Source organism: Thunnus albacares, chromosome 20 (assembly GCF_914725855.1).
Source record: "Thunnus albacares chromosome 20, fThuAlb1.1, whole genome shotgun sequence".
NCBI lineage: Eukaryota > Metazoa > Chordata > Actinopteri > Scombriformes > Scombridae > Thunnus > Thunnus albacares.
The window spans coordinates 6,784,434-6,804,956 of NC_058125.1; the positions used below are offsets into that span (position 1 = coordinate 6,784,434).

The 20,523-nt window shown below is 39.8% G+C and overlaps 3 protein-coding genes across 4 annotated transcripts in view; 1 reads left to right on the forward strand and 2 right to left on the reverse strand.

Annotated features, from left to right (window-relative positions):
* lmf1 (lipase maturation factor 1) overlaps window positions 1-8,638 on the reverse strand; it is a 34,573-nt gene extending 25,935 nt beyond the window's left edge. Inside the window, exons 1-4 of the mRNA XM_044337262.1 lie at window positions 8,390-8,638; window positions 6,344-6,653; window positions 4,156-4,166; window positions 1,010-1,158 (exon numbers count right to left, since the gene is read on the reverse strand). Of these exons, the coding sequence (XP_044193197.1) occupies window positions 1,010-1,158; window positions 4,156-4,166; window positions 6,344-6,653; window positions 8,390-8,591 (672 nt within the window). The 5' untranslated portion in view covers window positions 8,592-8,638. The remainder of the gene's footprint in view (window positions 1-1,009; window positions 1,159-4,155; window positions 4,167-6,343; window positions 6,654-8,389) is intronic.
* Window positions 8,639-8,847: 209 nt separating this feature from the next.
* On the forward strand, window positions 8,848-13,547 carry sox8a (SRY-box transcription factor 8a). Its single transcript, XM_044337263.1, has 4 exons — window positions 8,848-9,945; window positions 10,807-11,021; window positions 11,142-12,800; window positions 13,015-13,547. Exons 1-3 carry the CDS (start codon window positions 9,536-9,538, stop codon window positions 11,924-11,926), a joined length of 1,410 nt encoding a protein of 469 aa, XP_044193198.1. The 5' UTR covers window positions 8,848-9,535; the 3' UTR covers window positions 11,927-12,800; window positions 13,015-13,547.
* Window positions 13,548-18,385: 4,838 nt separating this feature from the next.
* The window catches only part of LOC122971804 (arf-GAP with dual PH domain-containing protein 1), a 33,854-nt gene continuing 31,716 nt past the window's right edge, over window positions 18,386-20,523 (reverse strand). For both annotated transcript variants that reach the window (XM_044338552.1, XM_044338551.1), the window contains 3 exons: window positions 20,281-20,352; window positions 19,958-20,186; window positions 18,386-19,401 (listed from right to left, as the gene is read on the reverse strand). In XM_044338552.1, the coding sequence (XP_044194487.1) occupies window positions 19,373-19,401; window positions 19,958-20,186; window positions 20,281-20,352 (330 nt within the window). In that variant the 3' untranslated portion in view covers window positions 18,386-19,372. The remainder of the gene's footprint in view (window positions 19,402-19,957; window positions 20,187-20,280; window positions 20,353-20,523) is intronic.

A 20,523-nucleotide genomic window follows, 5' to 3' on the forward strand; every position in this document is an offset into this window, starting at 1 on the left:
AATAAAATCTGCCACAAAACAAGCTTCTCTTCCCGAAACACAACTCAAGTTTTTCATAATCATTCAGCCCAAAGAATTCTACATAAATGGAGGACATTTTACTAAAAAGTACATCCCTTAACGTCCTCGTAGACAGGACAGTAAAACAAAAAATGAACCTCATTCTCAATTTCACCTAGCTCTGTCTGTCCTAACAAAGTCTGTCCTCCTCTGGAGTGGCATTAAATTTGTTGGTCTCTATGGCTACTGATAATGTTCCTGAACGTAACTTTGCACATTGGGATCTTTGTCTTTTGTTTAAATTATACTTTACTCAAGGTTCTACACTGTAGCTATTCTTTATGAGACAATAAGTGTGTCATTTTTATTTATCCCATATATCAACAGACCATTTTTCTTTATACATGGGAAACATTTTACCAAGAATATCACAAAGTAACTTGTTTTGCAGAATGCATGACAAATCATTCAAATAAAATAAGGATTTCAACTCATTTGCCCAGGGATGACCATACAAAATGTCCAAATTAAACATATTTTTAGTGAGATCAGATATCTTCTGAAGTCTGTTTCAAAGCTGAAGCATTTGACATTTATGTCTGATGTTTGGAGGCTTCCATCCCATATCTCCACTAATGGCCAAAAAACTGAAGTAAATTTATGGACTCCCAAAAAAGATCAAATAGCTCTGTGATGCACTTGTATGTTCACGGAAAACCCCAAACACTAGACGCATAGTTAGACACAGGAAACGCACATGAATTATAGAGTTGTGTATAAGTATGGAATCCTAAATGACCACATTGTTTAACTTTGTTCTGTACATAATAATCTAAATGTTGAAAATATTTAAGTTATTTGGATAATAGAAGCTAAGAAACATTCAAGGCTATTTTTCTGTCAAAAACTGGTTTGACATAATTTTGGCATCACTATAAGTCTTGTTACGACTCCTTTCTGTCACAAGTTGTTTTCTGACTCCGTAGAGAGATGGGAAAGATTTACTTACAGCTCCAAGCATGATGCGAACAATGAGCCATCTGAAGGTCCAGATGCAGATGAGGGAGGGGGGACAGTGGCGGGGGACCTGAGACAGAGTCCACACCGGACACAGAAAAATGGCCAGAAAACCCGTCTCCAACAGCTGGCTCTCCCAACCTGGACAAATAACCAGAATTTCATTGAATTTTAAGTGCTTCTGTTAACCAAATCTCACTGTGCTGCAGAAGAACAAACAATGCTGAATGTTATAAACTGCACGCAGAACACTCAGGTTAAACCACAGGGACAGTCTGCGGTGCTTTAGAGGAAACTAAACAGATCTAACCTGGCTAAGAGCAGCTTTCTCTGGACTCACTGCTCTTTACAAGACAGTATTTTGGTCGAAGATTTGCCAACTATGAGTGTTTGTAGAATATGAAACTTGTTAAAAAGCTGGGGCTGCTTTAAGAGCAGTTCCTTATTTCAAGCAGTGTTACTAGGGTTTACTTTAAATTATTTCCTTAGTCAATATGAAATATTTAACAAAACCATTCAAAAATCAATATGATAAAATAATAAGAATTATAAGACGTAACTTTCTCTGCAGACCAAGGCTGTTCAGTGTGGGAACTGAGATCATGTTAACAGTCTACAATGCTGTGCTGGAAAGCATCATTAGATATGGTATGACATCATGGTATGGCACCCTTACAGTCCAGTTAAAAATCAAGAATTGACAATATGGTGAAAACAGCAATGAAAGTAACAGGGAAGAAAGAACATTCATCCTTTCACACTATTTATGAGGGAACCGCTGTCAGACATGCACACAGAATTCTGAATATGAACCATTACCTTCAGGTCGAGGTTACAGAGCCAGTAAATGTAAAAACAACCACTTTAAACTTTCTTTCCTCCCTACATCTCTAGCACTTCTCAACAGACAACCAGATCAATCCTTACTTATGTAGTGCTTCATAAGTAAGGAGGAACTGTTGCTTTTAGCGTTATGCAGTGTTTCCCCCTATAATAGTACAGGCCTGGAGGGCCGCCAGGCCAACAAGAACCCCAGGCCAAGAAATATTTTTAAATGCCAAAAATCACGCCAAATATCCATTCATTCGGAAATCAATAGCGCTTAGGAGCGTCTGAGCAGTGCTGTTTCGAAACGCGAGTTAATGTCTGTGTCGTTGCCTGGGAAACTGCAGGTAGCGCAACTCCTTTACAGTGAGTGAGTGGTTAAACGAGAGAGCGAGCGTCAGAAAAGTGACAGTGAATGTGAGCAGAGTAGAAACCAAATCAGGCGGAGTTCAGCTGCAGGGTTGAGCAGAGGTGTGTGGGCGTGTTCATTTGTCCTCCGGAACGTACCCGCTTTGAAACAATCAAAAAATAACGTTTCATTGATGACTGATTCACTGGTGTTCTTGCTACCAGCGCCCCCTCTCTTCATTCACTCTCTAGCTCGCTCAACCACTGCTGCTCTCTCTCTCGTCTTTTTTTTAAATGAGTTGAGAAGCAGACAGGAAAGCCTAACTTTACTTTTAACGGTAGTTGTCGTTAGGAGGTAAGTTATCAATCATTTCACAATCAATCTAAAAAAACTAAATATGACTAAGAGTCTACAGCCATGAAGCAGCTCTGTGACCTGGAACGTAGGCACAGCGATGCTTTGTTCTAAATGCTCATGCTGCTAACATGCTCACAATGAATGCTAACATGCTGGTGTTTAACAGGTATATTTTGACCATCTCAGTTTCTCAAACTTTCTCATTCAAGGGAATGAGAAAGTTGGATGGATATCTGTTCCAAATGTCAAAGCAATCCATCCAAGAGTTGTTAAGACATATACCTGAAAACCAAAAATGTCAACGCCAGCACTGATAAAAAACAAATAGAATATGTTGAAGGTGACAGCTCATTCTTGACATTTAAAACAGCAGTTGAAAAAACAATCTCCACTCAAGGTCTACTTACTTTGTTTGTTTGTTCGTTCTGGAGCTTTCGGCTGTGTCACAAAAATCGAACTAAAAGCTCTCTGAATAAGATTGAAATCTAAAGTTTCATGATAACTGAGCACAGTTCATCTGCTTATGAAGACCGTGTGATACGACTGAAAGAGAGCTGAGTTTCCGAGGTCAATAATGAGCCTACCTTGAAAGCCAACAAGTATGAAAAGTTCTTGTAATGTTGAGAAAAATGGAAAGCTTGAACATCAACAGTTGCATGACAACTGAGCAAACTCACCATAGTTACAACAGTATATGATTTAACTGTCAATAACATAAGATTTATCTTAATAAATGCAATTTTCTGATTTTCAATTTTTTAAAAAAAGGGACTTCAGTGAGTGAACAATGTCTGCTGGGTATGCTGTTCCATAAAACTAATGTCCTTAACAGCAAAAGCCCATGGCCTCTGGTTTTTAGTCTGGACTTGGGAACAATCAGAGGAGCCGTAGGGTGATAATAGGTCCAAAAAAAAGAATGACTGAGGGAGAAAGACAGTGAGAGTGAGACAAAAAGAAAAAAAAGAGAAATGGAAGCCACAGCTCCCAACCACAGACATCAGCCTGGCGTCTCTGACTACAAAGTGTCATTAACCAATCACAGAGCTGCCACTGACCTCGCCACTTATCTGAGCCAGAGCCCTACATGAAACCTCCTATTTAGACTTTCTTATTTCATTCCCATCTATCCTCTTGTTTCACCATTACATTCATGACAGTTTACTGGGTTCACCAAGTCAGAAGAAATCTGCTTCATGTCAATATATCCTAATTCTGTAAGTGACTGTGTTTTAATCCAATAACTGGCTATAAACAATTTGGAAAAGAATCATGAGAAAGTTGCACATGAGACTCAAAAACATAAGTTTAAAAGTACAATCATGTTTCTCCTCTATAAAAAAAAAACATTCCGAAGTTTCTAAACGCTTAAATCAGATGTGTCAAAGAGGTCAGTGCATACGCAAGCTTTTTTGAGGGATTTTACCAGACTGGTTTCACTATTAAGAAGAGATTGAAAGTGATATTCAAACCTGTGTGTCTCACATAATGCTTTGACTCATATCCACTTCATGTAATTATGGCAGAAGCACAAAGGGAGCAGAGGTGAAGAATGTTTGAAGGTTGAAACGTGCATGAAGTGCTCAGCCAGGACCAGGAAGTTCACTTACCGAAGGAGTACCTACAGAGATATAAAAAAAAAAAAGATACCGCAATTTAAAAATGTTAATGCACTCCCTACATTTTAAATAAGAGACAAGAATGAAACAGCAAAAATAATTAAATCTGACAAATAATATTTTTTAAAGCTGCAATGATTGTTTTTTTCTCAGTTGAATCCTATCATGTCTTTAATGTATAAAATAATGATTAGTCCGGTTTTTCAAAAAAAACTAAATCTAAATGATGATTAGTACAGTTTCAGGGTCATTCTGTGTCAAATCAGATAAGGTTGTTGCAGCACCGTTTTGTTCAGACCATGTCTATATCATGAATGGGTCCAAAACCAAGGCCTATAAAAATATTTCTGTTCAAATCCTTTGTTTTCATATTTTTTCAGCCCTTGATATTATTTCATTTTTATAGCCTCAAAAACACCTTATCTGAGAAGCCATGTTTCGGCATTAATATCTAGATAAGTATTGTTCCTAGCCTCACCAAACTTTGTAGGATGGAAGACAATCATGTGTTCTGTTTGCCAAAACCATTAAAAGCCTGTACTAAATGCCGTTTTATTTCTATAAGGCCCACATTTTTGCACCTTTATGATATCAATCATCATTTTTGTGCCAATATTTGAGGTCTCTACCACCAATGGACATTAAGGTATTATGAAGCGTGGTAGCATATTTTGGTCATTTTCATAGGACCAAAATGGTATGTGAGGTAACTAGTAGGAACATAAAAAATGTACATGGAAATTGCTTGATGTATGGTTATTAAGGGTGAAAAGTGCCAATGTCCTTCCATTATACTTATCTGTTAAATAGACACAGATTTGAGAGATATTTTACCTATGGCAGAAAAACATCCATTTCAGGATTACATTTTTTGCTTCACTATCTCCATGTTTATTGAATTCTTGTGTCATAGGAAGGATATGCATGTTTTCAGTACGTTCATTGGAATAGAGGACATTTGAGATGGGATTGTGTCTCTGGTAAGGTCCTGGATATTGAAAATAAGTGAAATATTTTGATAAAACCTCTGGTATAAGGAGGAATAAGTGGTATCCTAAATGGCCCTCTGTAGCTCCAGTGGGAGTAACTAAATGTCTTTCCACATAAAAAGTTGGATGTGTTTATACATGTAGTTTTACAGTGTGCATGTTAGAAAGCTATATGCCCTGATAGTAAAGAATATAACTTGCATTATTGACCTATAGCAAAATGAATCTACAGAAAACATGTATTTCTTTACCCCAATCAATATTTCAGAGACACTGCTTCTTCATTATGGACATTTTTTTTCCTAGAGTTAAAACAATACCTTTAACTATGTGTATGAAGGGAACGTGGAAGGACACTGGCACTTTGTACACTAAATGACCATACATTAAGCTATTTCCACATACATTTTCAACTTCCTACTAGCTACCCCACATACCATTTTGGTCCTATGAAAATGACCCAAAAATGCTGCCATGCCTTATTTTATTCATAATATCTTCATGTCCATTGGTGGTAGAGACGTCAGGTATTGGCGCAAAATGAATAAAAGATTGTATTTGAAGAAAAAATAATGATTGATACGATATGGGTGCAAAAAAATGGGTTTATAATACCCTAAATATCACTCTCATTTAGGAATTTTACACTTCTTTCCAAATCTAGGGCTTTGTAGAAAATCAATAGGCATGCAGTACAAACTTTTAATGGTTCAGTCACACTGAGAACATGTTTGTCTTCCATCCTACAAACTTTGGTGAAGCTACTAATAATACTTTTCAAGATATTAATGACCAAACATGGCTTCCCAGATCAGGCATTTTTGAGGGTGTAAAAATTAAAAAATATCAAGGGCCAAAAAAATATAGAAAGATTGGATTTGAACAAAACTATTTTACAGTCCTTAGTTTGGGGAACATTATATAGAAAAAATCTGAGCAAAATCTGAGACGCTGCTGCAACCACTTTTCTTGACTCTGTCTGATTTGACACGGAATACCCCTTTAAAATAAACATCACCAACAATGATATGATGAATAAAAGCACAAAATTGAAAGGATAGTCTGGAATTTAACATTTTAAAAACTGAATCTGATCATTTTAGTTTGCAAAACTGTACGAATATGATTATTTTATTGAAGTTTGTTATTTAAGCGTGAGTACTGTTGTACTGTGTGCATCCCAGACTCACCACAGCTGTCCCACGTTGACCAGGGAGTGGTAAAGCAACCACAGTGCTACCATGATCACCATGTTGGCCATTCCTGTCACCAGGACAAACCCAGACAGTGCCATCCCCAACAGAGCAATGCCATCCAGGTTGGCATCCATGTCACTCCAGTCCAAGAACCAGAGGATGGAGGGTGTGTATGCCAGGGCGGCCATGCCTATCTTTCCACCCACGTAGCGCTTGACGCTGTTGAGGTAGTTCTTGCAGGGCATCAGGCCGTGCTCACCTATCAGCTGCTTATTCTGGTTGTAAGCAACGCTGAATGCCACAACTATAGAAAAAAACAAATATTACTCATTCAGTCATTGCTCTATCATTAAATATGATGACTGTCAGATGCGATGGCTGTTGGACCATAGATGTAAATGGGTATTGGCCACAAAAAATGAGATTATGGGAACAGGCAGCTGAGATAAGAATACTGAACAAGTTGGATGGTCTCCAGAGGTGGAAAGTAACTAAGTACATTTACTCAAGTACTGTACTTAAGTACGACTTTGAGGTACTTTCATCCCATTTTATGCTACATTATACTTCCATTCATCTACATTTTAGAGGGAAATATTGTACTTTCTACTCCACTGCATTCATTTAGCAGCTTTAGTTACTTTTCAGATGAAGATTTGACACAACGGATAATATAACAAGCTTTTAAAATACAACACATTGTTAAAGATGAAACCAGTGGTTTCCAACCTTTTTGGCTTTTGACGTCTTACAAAAAGCAGTGTGTAGTCGGGGTCACATTTCACATGTCTATGAGTTGTTAACAGCTCCACCAAATAGTGATTTTTCCCCTCTAAACTCATCACATGGTTTCATTTCAATAAATGTTCAAATGAAAACAGATTTGTGTCTCAGAACTTTTTTTTTTCTTCTTTCCTCTCCCATTAATCATCTCACAACCCCTCAGATTTATCTGGTGACTCTTTGAAGGGGCCTCGACCCCTAGGTTGGGAACCACTGGACTAAACTAGCTGTTTATAAAGTAGTTGAAACTAGCTTCACCTCCAGCAGCTACAACAGTAACATGCTGCAGTTTTAATAATCTAATGATGACATATATATAATTATATTAGTCAGTGGGACAAAATTAGTACTTTTACCTTAATACTTTTAGTACTTTTATTTCAGTAGGATTTTTCATGAAGGACTTTTACTTGTAATGGAGTATTTCTACATTTCTGTATTGGTATTTTTACTTAAGTAAAGGATGTGAATACTTCTTCCACCACTGATGGTCTCAGTCTCTGTTCTACAAATGTTTCCGTTTTCAACAAAAAAAACTTTGAGGGTGAGGAGTAACTGGTTGGTTTGGCAAATTTACATCTGGTAAGTCTGGACTGTCTGCCGTAGAGTGGATGAGACAGGCTCAAATGGGGCTAAGCAGATATTTTTCATACATTGTGGAAGGATTACATCCCCCAGCCGCCCTGTTGCCAACACTGTAACTCTAACCAGGACAAGTGGCTTTAAAAAACAAATCATTTTTCATCAGAGAACAGAAGCCTCGGACTTCTAACTGTAAGAATAATAGTGGAAAACATTAACAACTGCCCAACAGAGTACACCAGTTACCTCTTATTATTTAAATGCTATATCTAATTCAAAATCACCACTTCCACCAGTTAGACAGTCACCACTGACAGGAGCTGGAGCAGCTGTGACCTGTGACCTACTGCTCAGAAGCAGGTCAAAGTAACTTTTTATATTTTTGTAATAACATGGGTCATGGGTCATAACACTAAACGCACACTTCAGCAGTGCCAGCTACCAGCTTAAGACATCAACTTAAGCACATATTGTTATCATATATGCTATTTCTAATTCGCTGTGTCAAAAAACAAACATGAAGCTGCAGAGCAAATGTCTAACATGACAACTGCACTGAAAGCAGAATTTAAACAGCAAGGATATACGTTAAATAAACACGCAACTGGCGATTAACAAAATCTGTTTGTGACTTTATAACCAACTTAGTAAAGTAAAGCTGTACATGTCACTCACAGTAAATAAAGGCGACGGCGCGCAGCAGCACGATACGAGTGAGCCAGTAAGTCCCGGTCTGTAAGGACGGAAGCTTCTTTTCTTTCTCCGAGTCTTTGCCTGAGTTTGCTCCATTGTCTTTACAGCTGTTCGTCTCCGCTTTGCTGCTATCGACACGTCTTTTCCTCAAAGAGGTGTCTGTGCTGCCACCGGCGGCCGCCATGTTCGCGCGGGCAGTCAGTGGAGGAACTCACAGTCACGTGACTAAACACGCGGAACTCCGATGTGTATTAATTATTATTATTATTATTATTATTATTATTATTATTATTATTATTATTATTATTATTATTATTATTGCTGTTGTTGTTATCATTATTAACAATATATATAATACTAGTACTTCTACCAATAATAATATTATTATTCGTGTAAAAAAAATCAGCAAGCTACATCAAACCATTGGCTTTGTGAGTGTTCTATCATTATTTATATGACATTATTGGTTAATTATTATATATTGAGTACAAGCAGCATTTTAATGTTGTACTTTGGTCAAGTGGTGTTAATTTGAATACTGCTGTTCATTTTAATCTATATCAGTGCTTCACTTTTTTTATCTTATGTTGTAAAATATTAAAATTAGTGAAAAGCTGTTAGATGTATGACTCTGAAATGCAGAGTGGAGCAGAAGTAGGCTATAAAATAGTACTTCATGAGCCTCTACTTATTTCCAGCATTTGGACACACCAAACTCATCCATAGTAGAGATGTCTAGATTAAACTACCATCGAACTAAAATGTTTTAAATTCTTAGTGTAATAGCCTATTAGGCTGCCACACTCACTATCAACTATTAACTGCCTTCTCCTGCTTCATTATGCCAAAACAGGAGGCACTCTGCTGGTAAAACTTTGGGAAAGCCAATAGGACCGGAGGGGTGGAGAGAAGCAGGAGTTGAAGTGCTAAAAAGAAAACAGTTGCTCTTCAAACTTTGCCCGTCTGTAGAAGAGGATGTGAAGAGGAATGGCAGGTTCAAGACAAGAAATTTGGGATTTTACTTGATTTCGTAGACACAATCTTCCTACACAGTCGCGCGCATTTACGCACTTGGAGAGGAATCCGGGCGACAGTATATCATTCTGGCAACTTTTTACCGGCTCTAACATGACAGAGGAGAACAAGTCCTTGACAGACCATCTGTGCAGCCCCACAGGCAGCGACAGCTCCTTCTCGCTGCATGGATCGGATTCAGAGTCCCCGACCTCTTCAGCAGGGTCCGACGCACAAGGAGCAGCGTGCCCGGCGAGGATTACGCACAAAACGGAGAGAAACGCGGAGGATGAGCGCTTTCCAGTCTGCATCCGCGACGCGGTGTCGCAGGTGCTGAAAGGTTACGACTGGTCGCTGGTGCCGATGCCCAGTCAAGGGGAGAGAGGGCTGAAGAACAAACCTCATGTGAAACGGCCAATGAACGCGTTCATGGTGTGGGCGCAGGCAGCGCGGAGGAAGCTGGCGGACCAGTATCCTCATCTGCACAACGCTGAGCTCAGCAAGACGCTGGGCAAACTGTGGCGGTGAGTACTGCATCACAACCAGAAACTCTCAACTTCAACTAATGAGCTGTTAGTACATGCAACTGTGCTTGCAGACTGTTAGCCTATTGTTAATTGTTAATCCTGTTTTTTCTGGTGTGGTTTTCATTACAAAATGAGGAATTCACTTGTATGAAATGTCACAACTCTTCTGATGAATTAACAGCTGCCAGTCAGTAACTAACACTTATTAAATTAAGCACAAAACTTTTTTGTGATTTTGCATAAATACAAATGTATTTAATCCTGTATCGGGTAGTCTCATTGAGATCGGGAACTCTTTTTCAATAGAAATAAAAATAAAACATTGATGGGAAAATACTTGACAAATACTTGACAAAAAGTTTTTTATAAACTGAGGCAATGACATAATTATAGAGGGATACAGAGGAAATTGTAAAATGCGATCTCCCTCGTGCAATAAGGCAATATGTTTAATAAAAAAATAATTCTACTAACTGGCAGCCCCCTGCTAATGCATTGGCCAATTTCTGACAGCTTGAAAAACATGACAACTGTGCAGCTGTACAGCTGATTCATGTAGTAAAGCTTTATTCTCACAGTGAAATTTTAAATGGAATCACTGAGTTAGTTTCAAAGAGTAAAAGTGCATAAAAGTTGCTCAGTTAAGTAATACGAATAATACTTATTTGTCTAATTTCTCTGGTATTTTAGAGAACACGTGTTTTGTTCCTTTTGTTGTGGTGATATGTCTTTCCAGTTTGGACTGAATATATAAGCTAATGTATTGTCATCAATATGTTTCTATTTCTGGATGCTGATGTTTTAAAGTGCATCCAATGAGCCTAACCTCCCACCCTACCCCCCCACTCTCCTCCTCAGACTTCTCTCTGAGACTGAGAAGCGTCCCTTCGTTGAAGAGGCTGACAGGCTGAGGCTGCAGCACAAGAAAGACTACCCAGACTACAAGTACCAGCCTCGGAGACGCAAGAGCACCAAACCAGGTCAGGGGGACTGCAGACCTGGCCTTGTCCAGCAGCACCAGCAGGGCTTATATAAGCCAGAACCGGGAGTGGCCAGGCTGGCTGACAGGACAGGTGAGATGACTAATCACATCCAGATCTTCAATTTTAATACACTTTTAACTTCATATTTATTGCAGTGTAAACTACAATGCTGGAATGGATTACACCCCTTTTTTATTTGCTTTTGTCCAGGTCAGTCTCATGGACCTCCAACACCTCCTACTACACCTAAAACCGACCTTCACATGGGGACCAAACATGAGGGCCACCGGCCTTTGGACGGCTCTGTTCCTCCCACTGGCCGTCAGAACATTGACTTCAGTAATGTGGACATCTCAGAGCTCAGCAGTGACGTCATCAGCACCATCGATGGATTTGACGTCCATGAGTTCGACCAGTACCTGCCTCCCAATAGCCGCACCGCCACAGTTCTAACCCCGCCAGATACCAACCATGGACATAACAACCCCTCTGGATCATTCACTTTACCCAGCATCCACTCTCACTCTCATGGCATTCCCACGTGGACACCCAAGACTGGAACTTCCATTGCAATGGCACCGTCATCTTCCGATCGTCACACCTATGGGCTCCACGAGGACAGTAGCCAGAAACCTCAGATTAAAACTGAGCAGATGAGTCCAGGACACTACAGCAGCCACTCCTCCCAATGCTCTTCCTCTGCCACCCCTCCTCCACCACAACAACCTGAGTACACCTCTCTGGGCTTTGGTGCCTGCTCCTCCTCCACCTCCTCCACTTCTTCTGCCAACCAGTCTGACTACACTGACCTTCAGAGCTCCGGTTTCTACAGTGCCTTTTCTGGGTACCCCGCTGGTCTGTATCAGTACCCATACTTCCACTCCTCCCACAGGCCTTATGCTCCGCTTATCAACAGCCTGGCCTTGGCACCACCTCCACACAGTCCTCCCTCTGGCTGGGAACAGCCTATCTATACAACACTCAGCAGGCCTTGAAGGCCACATAGGCAAAGACTACTGACTATTCAAACTGAAACAGTAAACTGGCCTGCTTTAATGACTTATAAGACATGGGCCTCATGCATGAATGTTTTCTTATTTTTCTCTTATATTTGTTCTTGCACAAAGCAATAAGAGGAAAATAAGAAAATCCTACATGGGATTCATGAGATGTGTGCTGACAGCCAAGTCTGTTCTTACCCATCTGAGTGTGTTGATGAATTGCGTTTGATCTTAAATTGGATGCGCGTGCCAGGCAATTTGCAATTAGCATAAGTAAACGCCCCAATAAACCATTATAAGGGCAGCAGACTTAAATGCCATGTGCAAACCACAAACCAACAAACCACAGCAGTTTGACAGGTAACATTAAGCTCAGGCAAAAGAAAGAAAAAAAGGAAAGGAAAGTGCCACCTAGTGGCAGCAAAAAGGAAAAAAGTTTCTTCTGCAGAGAAATTTACTTAATGAAGTTTCGTTAAGAGAAATTAAGTTATTTTCAAGTGTGAGCAGTCGGGTCACCAGTCCAGAAAAGTGCAAAGCATGGCAAGAGATCACCAGTGCAATGAATGCTGTGTGTTCAGAAGAAAGAACTCTTAGTGAAAATTTTTTTAAACGGTTTGATCTGAAAATGGACGCCAAAAAACGACTGTCTGCTGCCAAGCATACTATTACAGCCACGGGAGGGGGCCAGGAAACTGTCAAAACAACAGTCATGGATGAGCGCATTGGAGCCATTATTGGAGAGGTTTCTCTGGGGTGCAGTCTGATATTCCACTGGACAGCGACCTATGTACCACAGCCAGGAAACATCCTGTCAGCACCAGACAGCATAGGCTACCCTAGGATCAACTAGCAAGATCTGAAGACAATGGTAAGCATCAATCTAAATTTAAGGGAATTTAATCAAGTCGATTGCTTCATTTGATTCCACATTAAACATATTTTTTAAAAAACACTCTAATTTTACCTAATTTATAGCCTACCATGCCCATTTTTGTTTTAAGCTACATGCCCATCTTAAATCATTGGTATATGAATAAATTAAACAAAACATATGTATTAACAATCTCTATCTTATTTTTCAGATGCATCTGGCTCCAGTGCGCCATCCACCTCTCAGAGCACACCTGGACCATGAAGACGATCCACCTGACCAGAGTCGGTCCTACAAAATCAAGAGATGTTAGAGACTCTTCATTATATGTCATCCACTTTTTCACAAAATAATGACACTCTCAAAGATTTTTAACTTCAAAAACCAAGAAATAAAAACCATTTATCAAATAAGTGCCATTTCAGTTTTTCTACAATGAGTATAGGCCCAGGTCATTTCACAATGTAACAAAAGTGATCTGCTTACATGTTAAAAAAAGTGAAATGAGTTGCTGTCAGGTTTCAACGTCATGTCTGTTGTCAGGTCCCACGAAACCATAAACCTCCATGTCTTCAGGTAGTGGCAGGTGGGGTGGGGGCACACCATGTTGCATTACTGTGCAGAACACAGCAGGCCATGGTTATTTTGCACACTTTTTCAGATGTGTATAAAAGCTTTCCACCTGCTGTGTCTAGGTTACCTTACGAGGCAGCTGGATTCACAACATCACGTGAGAATCCATCTTGTCAGGCTTCAAGTTATGCGCTTGTGTCTGAACCAACGGTGGTTTGGACCAATCAGTGTTGTGCATCCTGCTGCCTTGCAAGGTAAGACGGTGATAGATAGATGGTTCATCCAATCACCTGCCAAGTTTTTATGAAAGTGCCTGCCCTTTCCCAAACAGTTTCCATTGACGATTTCTCAGATGGTTCTGTTTAACAAACCATCTGGCACATCAGGTTAGTGTCTGGGCATAGCCATCGACTTTTCAGTATACCGATAGTGCGCTACACCACTGAGCAAGTATGCGTCAGTTTCTGGTTATAGGCCACCTCCTGTTAGGTCTGAGTGTTGGGAAATGGTGTCATAGGCCATGATAGTAGCGTAAAGCCCCATCACCTAAATTAAAAATTGGATTTATGTTGAAAGGTAATAATGCAGACTTATGAAAAATCTATCATATTATAACACTTACCAATAAGCCACCCATCTTCAGCAGCACTTTGATCCAACCACAGACCCACCAAACTATTGTGGAGCACAAGTCGTGTGATCCCCCCGGCCATCGAGTCACCGTGTTCAAGATGTTATTCTGTGCATCACATATTATTTGGACGTTGATTGAATGGAACTGTTTTTTATTGAGGAAGGGTAACAGATTTGGAGATTGTGCCTTGATGCGTACATGAGTACGGTCGATTGCTCCAATAGTGTTGGGCAGTACAGCAATGGCATAAAATTCCCTTTTTATCTGGGTCTGCTGAGCAGTGGTATATGGAAACTGAATGCACTGTGGTGTTAACTGAATGATAGCCTGGAGAACTTTGGGGAGCGCACCACTAACAGTGGACTGGGATATGCCAGACCTACCACCAATCCTTATGGCAGGTCCCAGTAGCCAGGAAACCGATAGCGGTGAGTACTTTCAAATGAGGTGGAGTCAGACTAGATCTGTTTTGTCTCTGATCTAAGTTGAGGCTCCAGAACAGCACACAGGTTTTGAAGAATCTGCCTCGGTAATTGAAAGCGGCTTATGAGCCACTCATGACTCTCAGCAAACAACTCTCTTCTCAAGGCTTGGTTGGCCAACGCATCAAGCAGTAGCAAATAAGCCATTGCAGATTTGGTTTGGCACCGCTTCATACTACTTCATGCACTATGACAAATCATAATTAATGACGTGTGCTGTCATTTTGATGACTGGATAGGGGGGTGTGTGTGTATGTGTGTGTGTGTGTGTGCATGCTTATGTGTGTGGGCATGCGTGCAGGCATATTGGCCTAATTTTGTTGTCAGTAAGGCTAGACCTAATCTTTAATAAGTGTAAACATTTAAAATTATTAAATTAATAAATAATTATAGAACATTTTTCTTCTGTGTTTTCATAAAGCAAATTGCTTTTTCATCATCATTAATATTTCAAAGCACAAAACACAAGTTGGCTTTTGTGCATATTGGCTTACAGTTGTCTAGGGCACTGTTAAAGGTGCAGTGTGTGAATTTAGTGGCATTTAGCTGAACGGACTCAGCAAAAATGGAATATAATATTCATAAGTATGTTTCAATTAGTGTATAATCACCTGAAAATAAGAATCATGTTTTCGTTACATTAGAATGAGCCCTTTATACCTACATAAAGAGCAGGTCCTCTTCCATGGAGGCTGCCATGTTGCACTGCCATGTTTCTACAGTAGCTCAGAATGGACAAACCAGACACTGGCTCAAGAGAGGGCCTTAAGTATTTTTCACGAGCTTCACAGCCACCATAGATTCTCCAACACACTTGGAAGGGGAGGGGGAGGGGAGGTGTATTCAGTTTGTTGCAATTTGCAAACTCACCACTAGATGCCACTAAATCCTACACACTGGTCCTTGAAATTTTGATCTAACTTAAGAACAGACGGGAAATAACCGAGCACTGATGAATGCCACAAAAGTTGTTAAGTTAAATTGTTTGCAGGCACAATTTAAGATCAACTCATTCATGCATGAGGCCCAGTGTTTGGAGATTTGATGACTTAGTAAGAGTTCAATCCTAAGGTTTTGACCAGTATGAATATCTGAAGGACAGTGCTGATATTTTTTGAAGACTTCAAATGGCTCATATTGTGCATCAATATATTGTTACATTTGTTCCTTTTCATGCAAAGAATTACTAAATATTAACAAAGTTCAGTGTCCTGTCTTGAATTTGACACTTCTGAGTGACATGGCCTGAGAAATGACACTTAAGCCTACACTGGACACTAAAACGTTCCACTGAAACACCACACTAATGAATAATTTTGGTATGTGAGTAGCACCTACTTAAGACAGGGCGTTGCAGGTTTAATAGCAGTTTTTCCGCACTAAAGCTGGCTGAGTAAAGTAAAACAGTTTCCAAATTTTCATACATTTTGATTAGCATTGAGGCTGTTGCATTTTTTCTTCTTTTATAGGGAATATTATATGAAGATTCTGCATGTTTATGTAAGATTTCTTTGGCCAGCAAGAAGGTTCTGTGATTTACATCAGTAAGAGATTGTGTCTGTGTCCTCATTGTGATAAATGTCAGTGTCAGTATCAGTGTAGACTCTGCATATCAAGCAACAAAAATGAAAAAATATGCATATTTTTGCCCAGAGTTAGATGAGAGGATTGATATCACCAAGAGTGGTATCAATCTTCTCGTCTTACTCTTGGCAAGAAAGAGAATATGAATGTTTCCCAAAACTATTTCTCTAGACAGCAAAAGGCATCATAATGAAATACATATTTACATAAATCTGACTCCTCTGTGAGGAGAAAATAGAACAGGTAAGCTAACCCCTTAATCCACTTTACTAGTTAGTTTGTGATTTAATGTTTAAAACTACCTAGGAAAAATATCAAGACACATAATTATTTGTGTATTTTAGCCATCCAAGTGATTTCACAACACATTTCAACACATTTAGGTGACACTGGGTTTAGAGTCCAAGTAGACTCATTTTAAAACCTGATATCACTGAGGACTTTCTCACCCTTGACTGGACTTCCTTTTTTTTTCTTTTTTTTTTTTTTTACTGTGGACCTGTTCCTCTCTGGTGCTTCATCCAGTTTGCATACAGTCCAACAGCTGGTCCTGCTGGGTTTCCTGTGAGGAGATTAGCTAATTTCACAGTCTCACAGTCCGGGTGGAGTATCGACTGCAGGGCCTGATGGACAGGACAGCTGGGGTAAGTTTCCAGAGACTTCGTAAAGAACTAAAAAGGAAATACTCCATTGATTTATAACAAAAAGGTAATGAGACATTAAAAAGGTATTAGACCTGTTGACAGAGTCGAGCCTTGCCGTGATGTGTTTTTAAATGCATTAAACCTGTTAAAAAGGCATCCTACACTGAGGGAATGTTCTAAAATCATACAAGAACATGTAATCCTCAAATGATTAGAACATGAGTTAGGATTACTCATAATATTCAGACTAAGCCATGTACTGGAGCAGCAGCTGTACCACTAATACTTTTATATTTGCAGGCTACATGTGCCAGCGCCTCACTGACCATATTATCTTCAGGACAAACACGGCGCCTGCTGAGCCGAGGTCCCACCCGCTTTTAAACGCTTCCTGTGTGGGTCCGACCTGGCTGCTGCAGCTCAGTGGCTCACTGTCTCAGCAGTTTACCATGACAACCTGGTTGCCAACGACAACAAGGCCGCCAGACAGAAGCAACATTGATTTACCCATAATTCTGTGAGACTCTGGAGCCAGTGTCTGTGTGTATATGGAAGTTTTTCGTAAGAGTGGCGAGATCATCAGGTGACATTTTCACCAGCAGACCTTCAGCTCACACTTCTCCATCCAAATAAAAGCGTACGTGTTGGTCTCCCTTTACAAGTGACTGATGAGCTCCACCCACTGTGACAAAAAACAAGTTAGGTAACACAGGCCTTACTTATTTTGACTGCTTTTTCAAATTGGAAAATACTAGTAGTTAAGTACTGCTTCTTCAGCAATGTACTTTGTGCATACTCTTCCAATTCTCTCATTTGGTGTTTTGATGATGACAAGTTGTGGTTTTATGGAGGGTTGAAGAGTCACGCTAGGTTTTTCCCCACATGCTTCAAGTCAAAGCTAAGCTAATTGCCACCTGAATCCAGCTCTATAATGCACACACATGGGAGTGGTATTGACCTTCTCATCTAACCTTGAGCAAGAATGAGTGTATTTTTCAAGATGTACAACTATTCCTTTAATTTGTCATTAACTGTCCTGTGAAAATCTCAAACTTCTCACTCTGGTGATTAGCATCTTCTCATGGGAAAATTCCATTAAATTCTTCTTCAGGATTTCACCTGACTGACGCCACGTGAGCTCCGTTTTAAAGTAACAGAAGAGCTCCATCTGCTGGACAAATGCCATCACTGCACTTTCACTAGCATTGCCTTTACATTATACAGTATATGCGCAAAATTAGTAGGACGTTTTCAATACGGGTGTGTGTTCTTTGGGGGGAAAAACACATTTCTTTAAATGTTACAACATTATGTTGTTGGCGACACATCTTTGTGTTTAGGATAATTCTGATGTATTACAATTTGGGTGTTATTTTCATAGTTTTTGCCATCATTTCTATCAGTTATGACAACATTGTACTCAGCAAAGTGAACATTGAGATCAGGGAACAAAAAAGCCCTGTGTAATCGACTAATTTTTTTTTTTTTAGCAATCTCCCTGCATTTCCACATCTCAGCAATCAACTCAACCAGTATGTCACAATTAAAGATAGAAGTGATGGCAAATACTATGACACTAAGACCCAAGTTGTAATAAACCAAAATGATCCTTTAAGAAAACAAAGACACTGGAGTGAACACTGACGACAAATCAAACAAAACCACTTGATTTCAGCTTCATCTGTATTGATGTTAAGATTTTCATAATGAAACAAACTATCACTGTGATTTAAGGATCAACACAACAATGTGTCTTGAACACAAGATGCAAAAAATTAAATAAAACTATTGTAGAAGTGTTATATAAATTACAATCCTGTCACATTACAATCCTTTAAAGCAGCAATAACTGTCTACGATGACTCAGTATGTTCAACAGTACAAATAAATAAGAGAACAGCTGTCGGATTGAGGTTTGAAAAGAACCCTATCTGGATACAAATCAGCCACCTCTGGCTACGTTAACAGCGACGGTGATCACTGAGAGTTTGTGTGTGTGTTTATGCATATTTGTTGTTAACAGCACTTTGTAGATTCAGGTTTAACAGGGTTTCAATGCCAGAAGTTCAACCTCACAGCGCGTCCTCAACGAAAACTTCACAATTCCACACACACTCACAAGGTAAGCCACTGTCATCAAAACTGTACATTCAATAAATTAACAATGCATTGTCTTTGTTAAGCAACCAGTGAAATGACTCTAGATTACATAATTACATTAGATTACAGGTAGAATGAACCATTCACAAGACAAAATTCCAGGGAGAAGGGAGAGGTTGTTGCAGGGGAAGGGTCCACATGGCTGAGGAGAGGGAGGGCGGTTGGCATGATAATGTATAGCACAAAGTTGGTAGGCGCAATAGTGATGACATCATCTACCCTTTGGCCTCGGATCTCCAACATTTCACCCCAGGAGGGGCCTTGAGCCCCATTAGAGTTTGTTTTCTGCACAATACATAGACTGGAGTCCCTCTGTTTCTTCTTTTTCTTCATCATCTTCTCTCATCTCATTCTCATCCACCCCAAAACCCACTCCTGCCCCTCAACCCCCACCCCATTGCCTCCCGCCGTGGTCTGTGGTCACACATTGGGGTTGTCTCTGATCTGAATGAGACCGGGCCAGTCCAGCTGGGTTGTGGCTTCATGCCAGCTTCAAGGCTTGTGTTTAAAATGGGCCTCCACTGCAAAGAAAAGTTAGCCAGTAAAGTTAGAGTAGATTACACAGAACAATTGACAAACAGGTCTGTTTTAATACAGTATGTTTTCACCCAGTGTGTGTTGTTTGAGAAGCAACATTAACACTTGTGTATTAAAGCTGCTGAGAGCCAATATTTTGTGTTAAAGTTCAAAGTCTTCTCAAAGCTTAATTTATATTCACTGTTTCCCCCATTTATTTCCAAAAATGTGTTTTGCTTATAGTTACTTCACTTGGATGTTGGGAGCTTCACTGTGCAGAATGATGTATGTGCAGTTTGTTTTCACATTCATGTGCTGAAGGAGGAAAGTTTCACTGTTCTCACCTTAAATCTGAGTGTACCGAGCAGAATTTGTGACATCACAACTGACCTTTTTTTTGTGGAAACAATATATTAGACCCAAATTTCTATTCACAGCATTTTTATATATCTTAAATCATGTCCAGAAGGAGTCTTTAAAGACAAAACAGGAAAAAGGTTCCCTTACTGCAAATAAACTCTTTCATTATGTTTGGATAAACCAATTTCCAATTTTCTGTACCTGCATATTCCTGTGGCCTCATTGGTCGATTGATGACCCTCTGGAAGGCCGCTATCCAATCTCGTTGCTCGGCCTCCGTCTCGCAGGCAAACAGGAACTTCCTGTCCGGCGTGACAATGGTGATGCCGTGGTTCCAGTGGTAGCCCTGAGTGGACGGAGGCAAGCCGGACAGAACAGTGTAGCTGTTCTCCTTACTGCCGATGAACACCTCACCCCGAGCGTAGGCATCCTGGGAGAGAGAAAAAGAGAGGGAAAGTTCTGTGAACAAAGTGAACAGTAAGAACTAATCAAAAAAGGTGAAGAGGACACAGGTCTCTTCTTACCAATGGGTCTTTGAAATACATGAGTCTCCTGTCATCCATGGTGAACCATCTCTTCTTAAAGCCCTCTGTGTGCTGCGGCAGAGCAAAAGAGAGTGAAGATGATGAGAAAAAAACAGCAAAGAGAGTCAGTTCATTCCAGTAATGCTCAGTATACTTTTATAACATTTTGATACAGTAGTATATTTAAATGACTAGTTTGGCCACTTAAATTAAGTAAAAAAAAATACAATAATGACTTTTGCT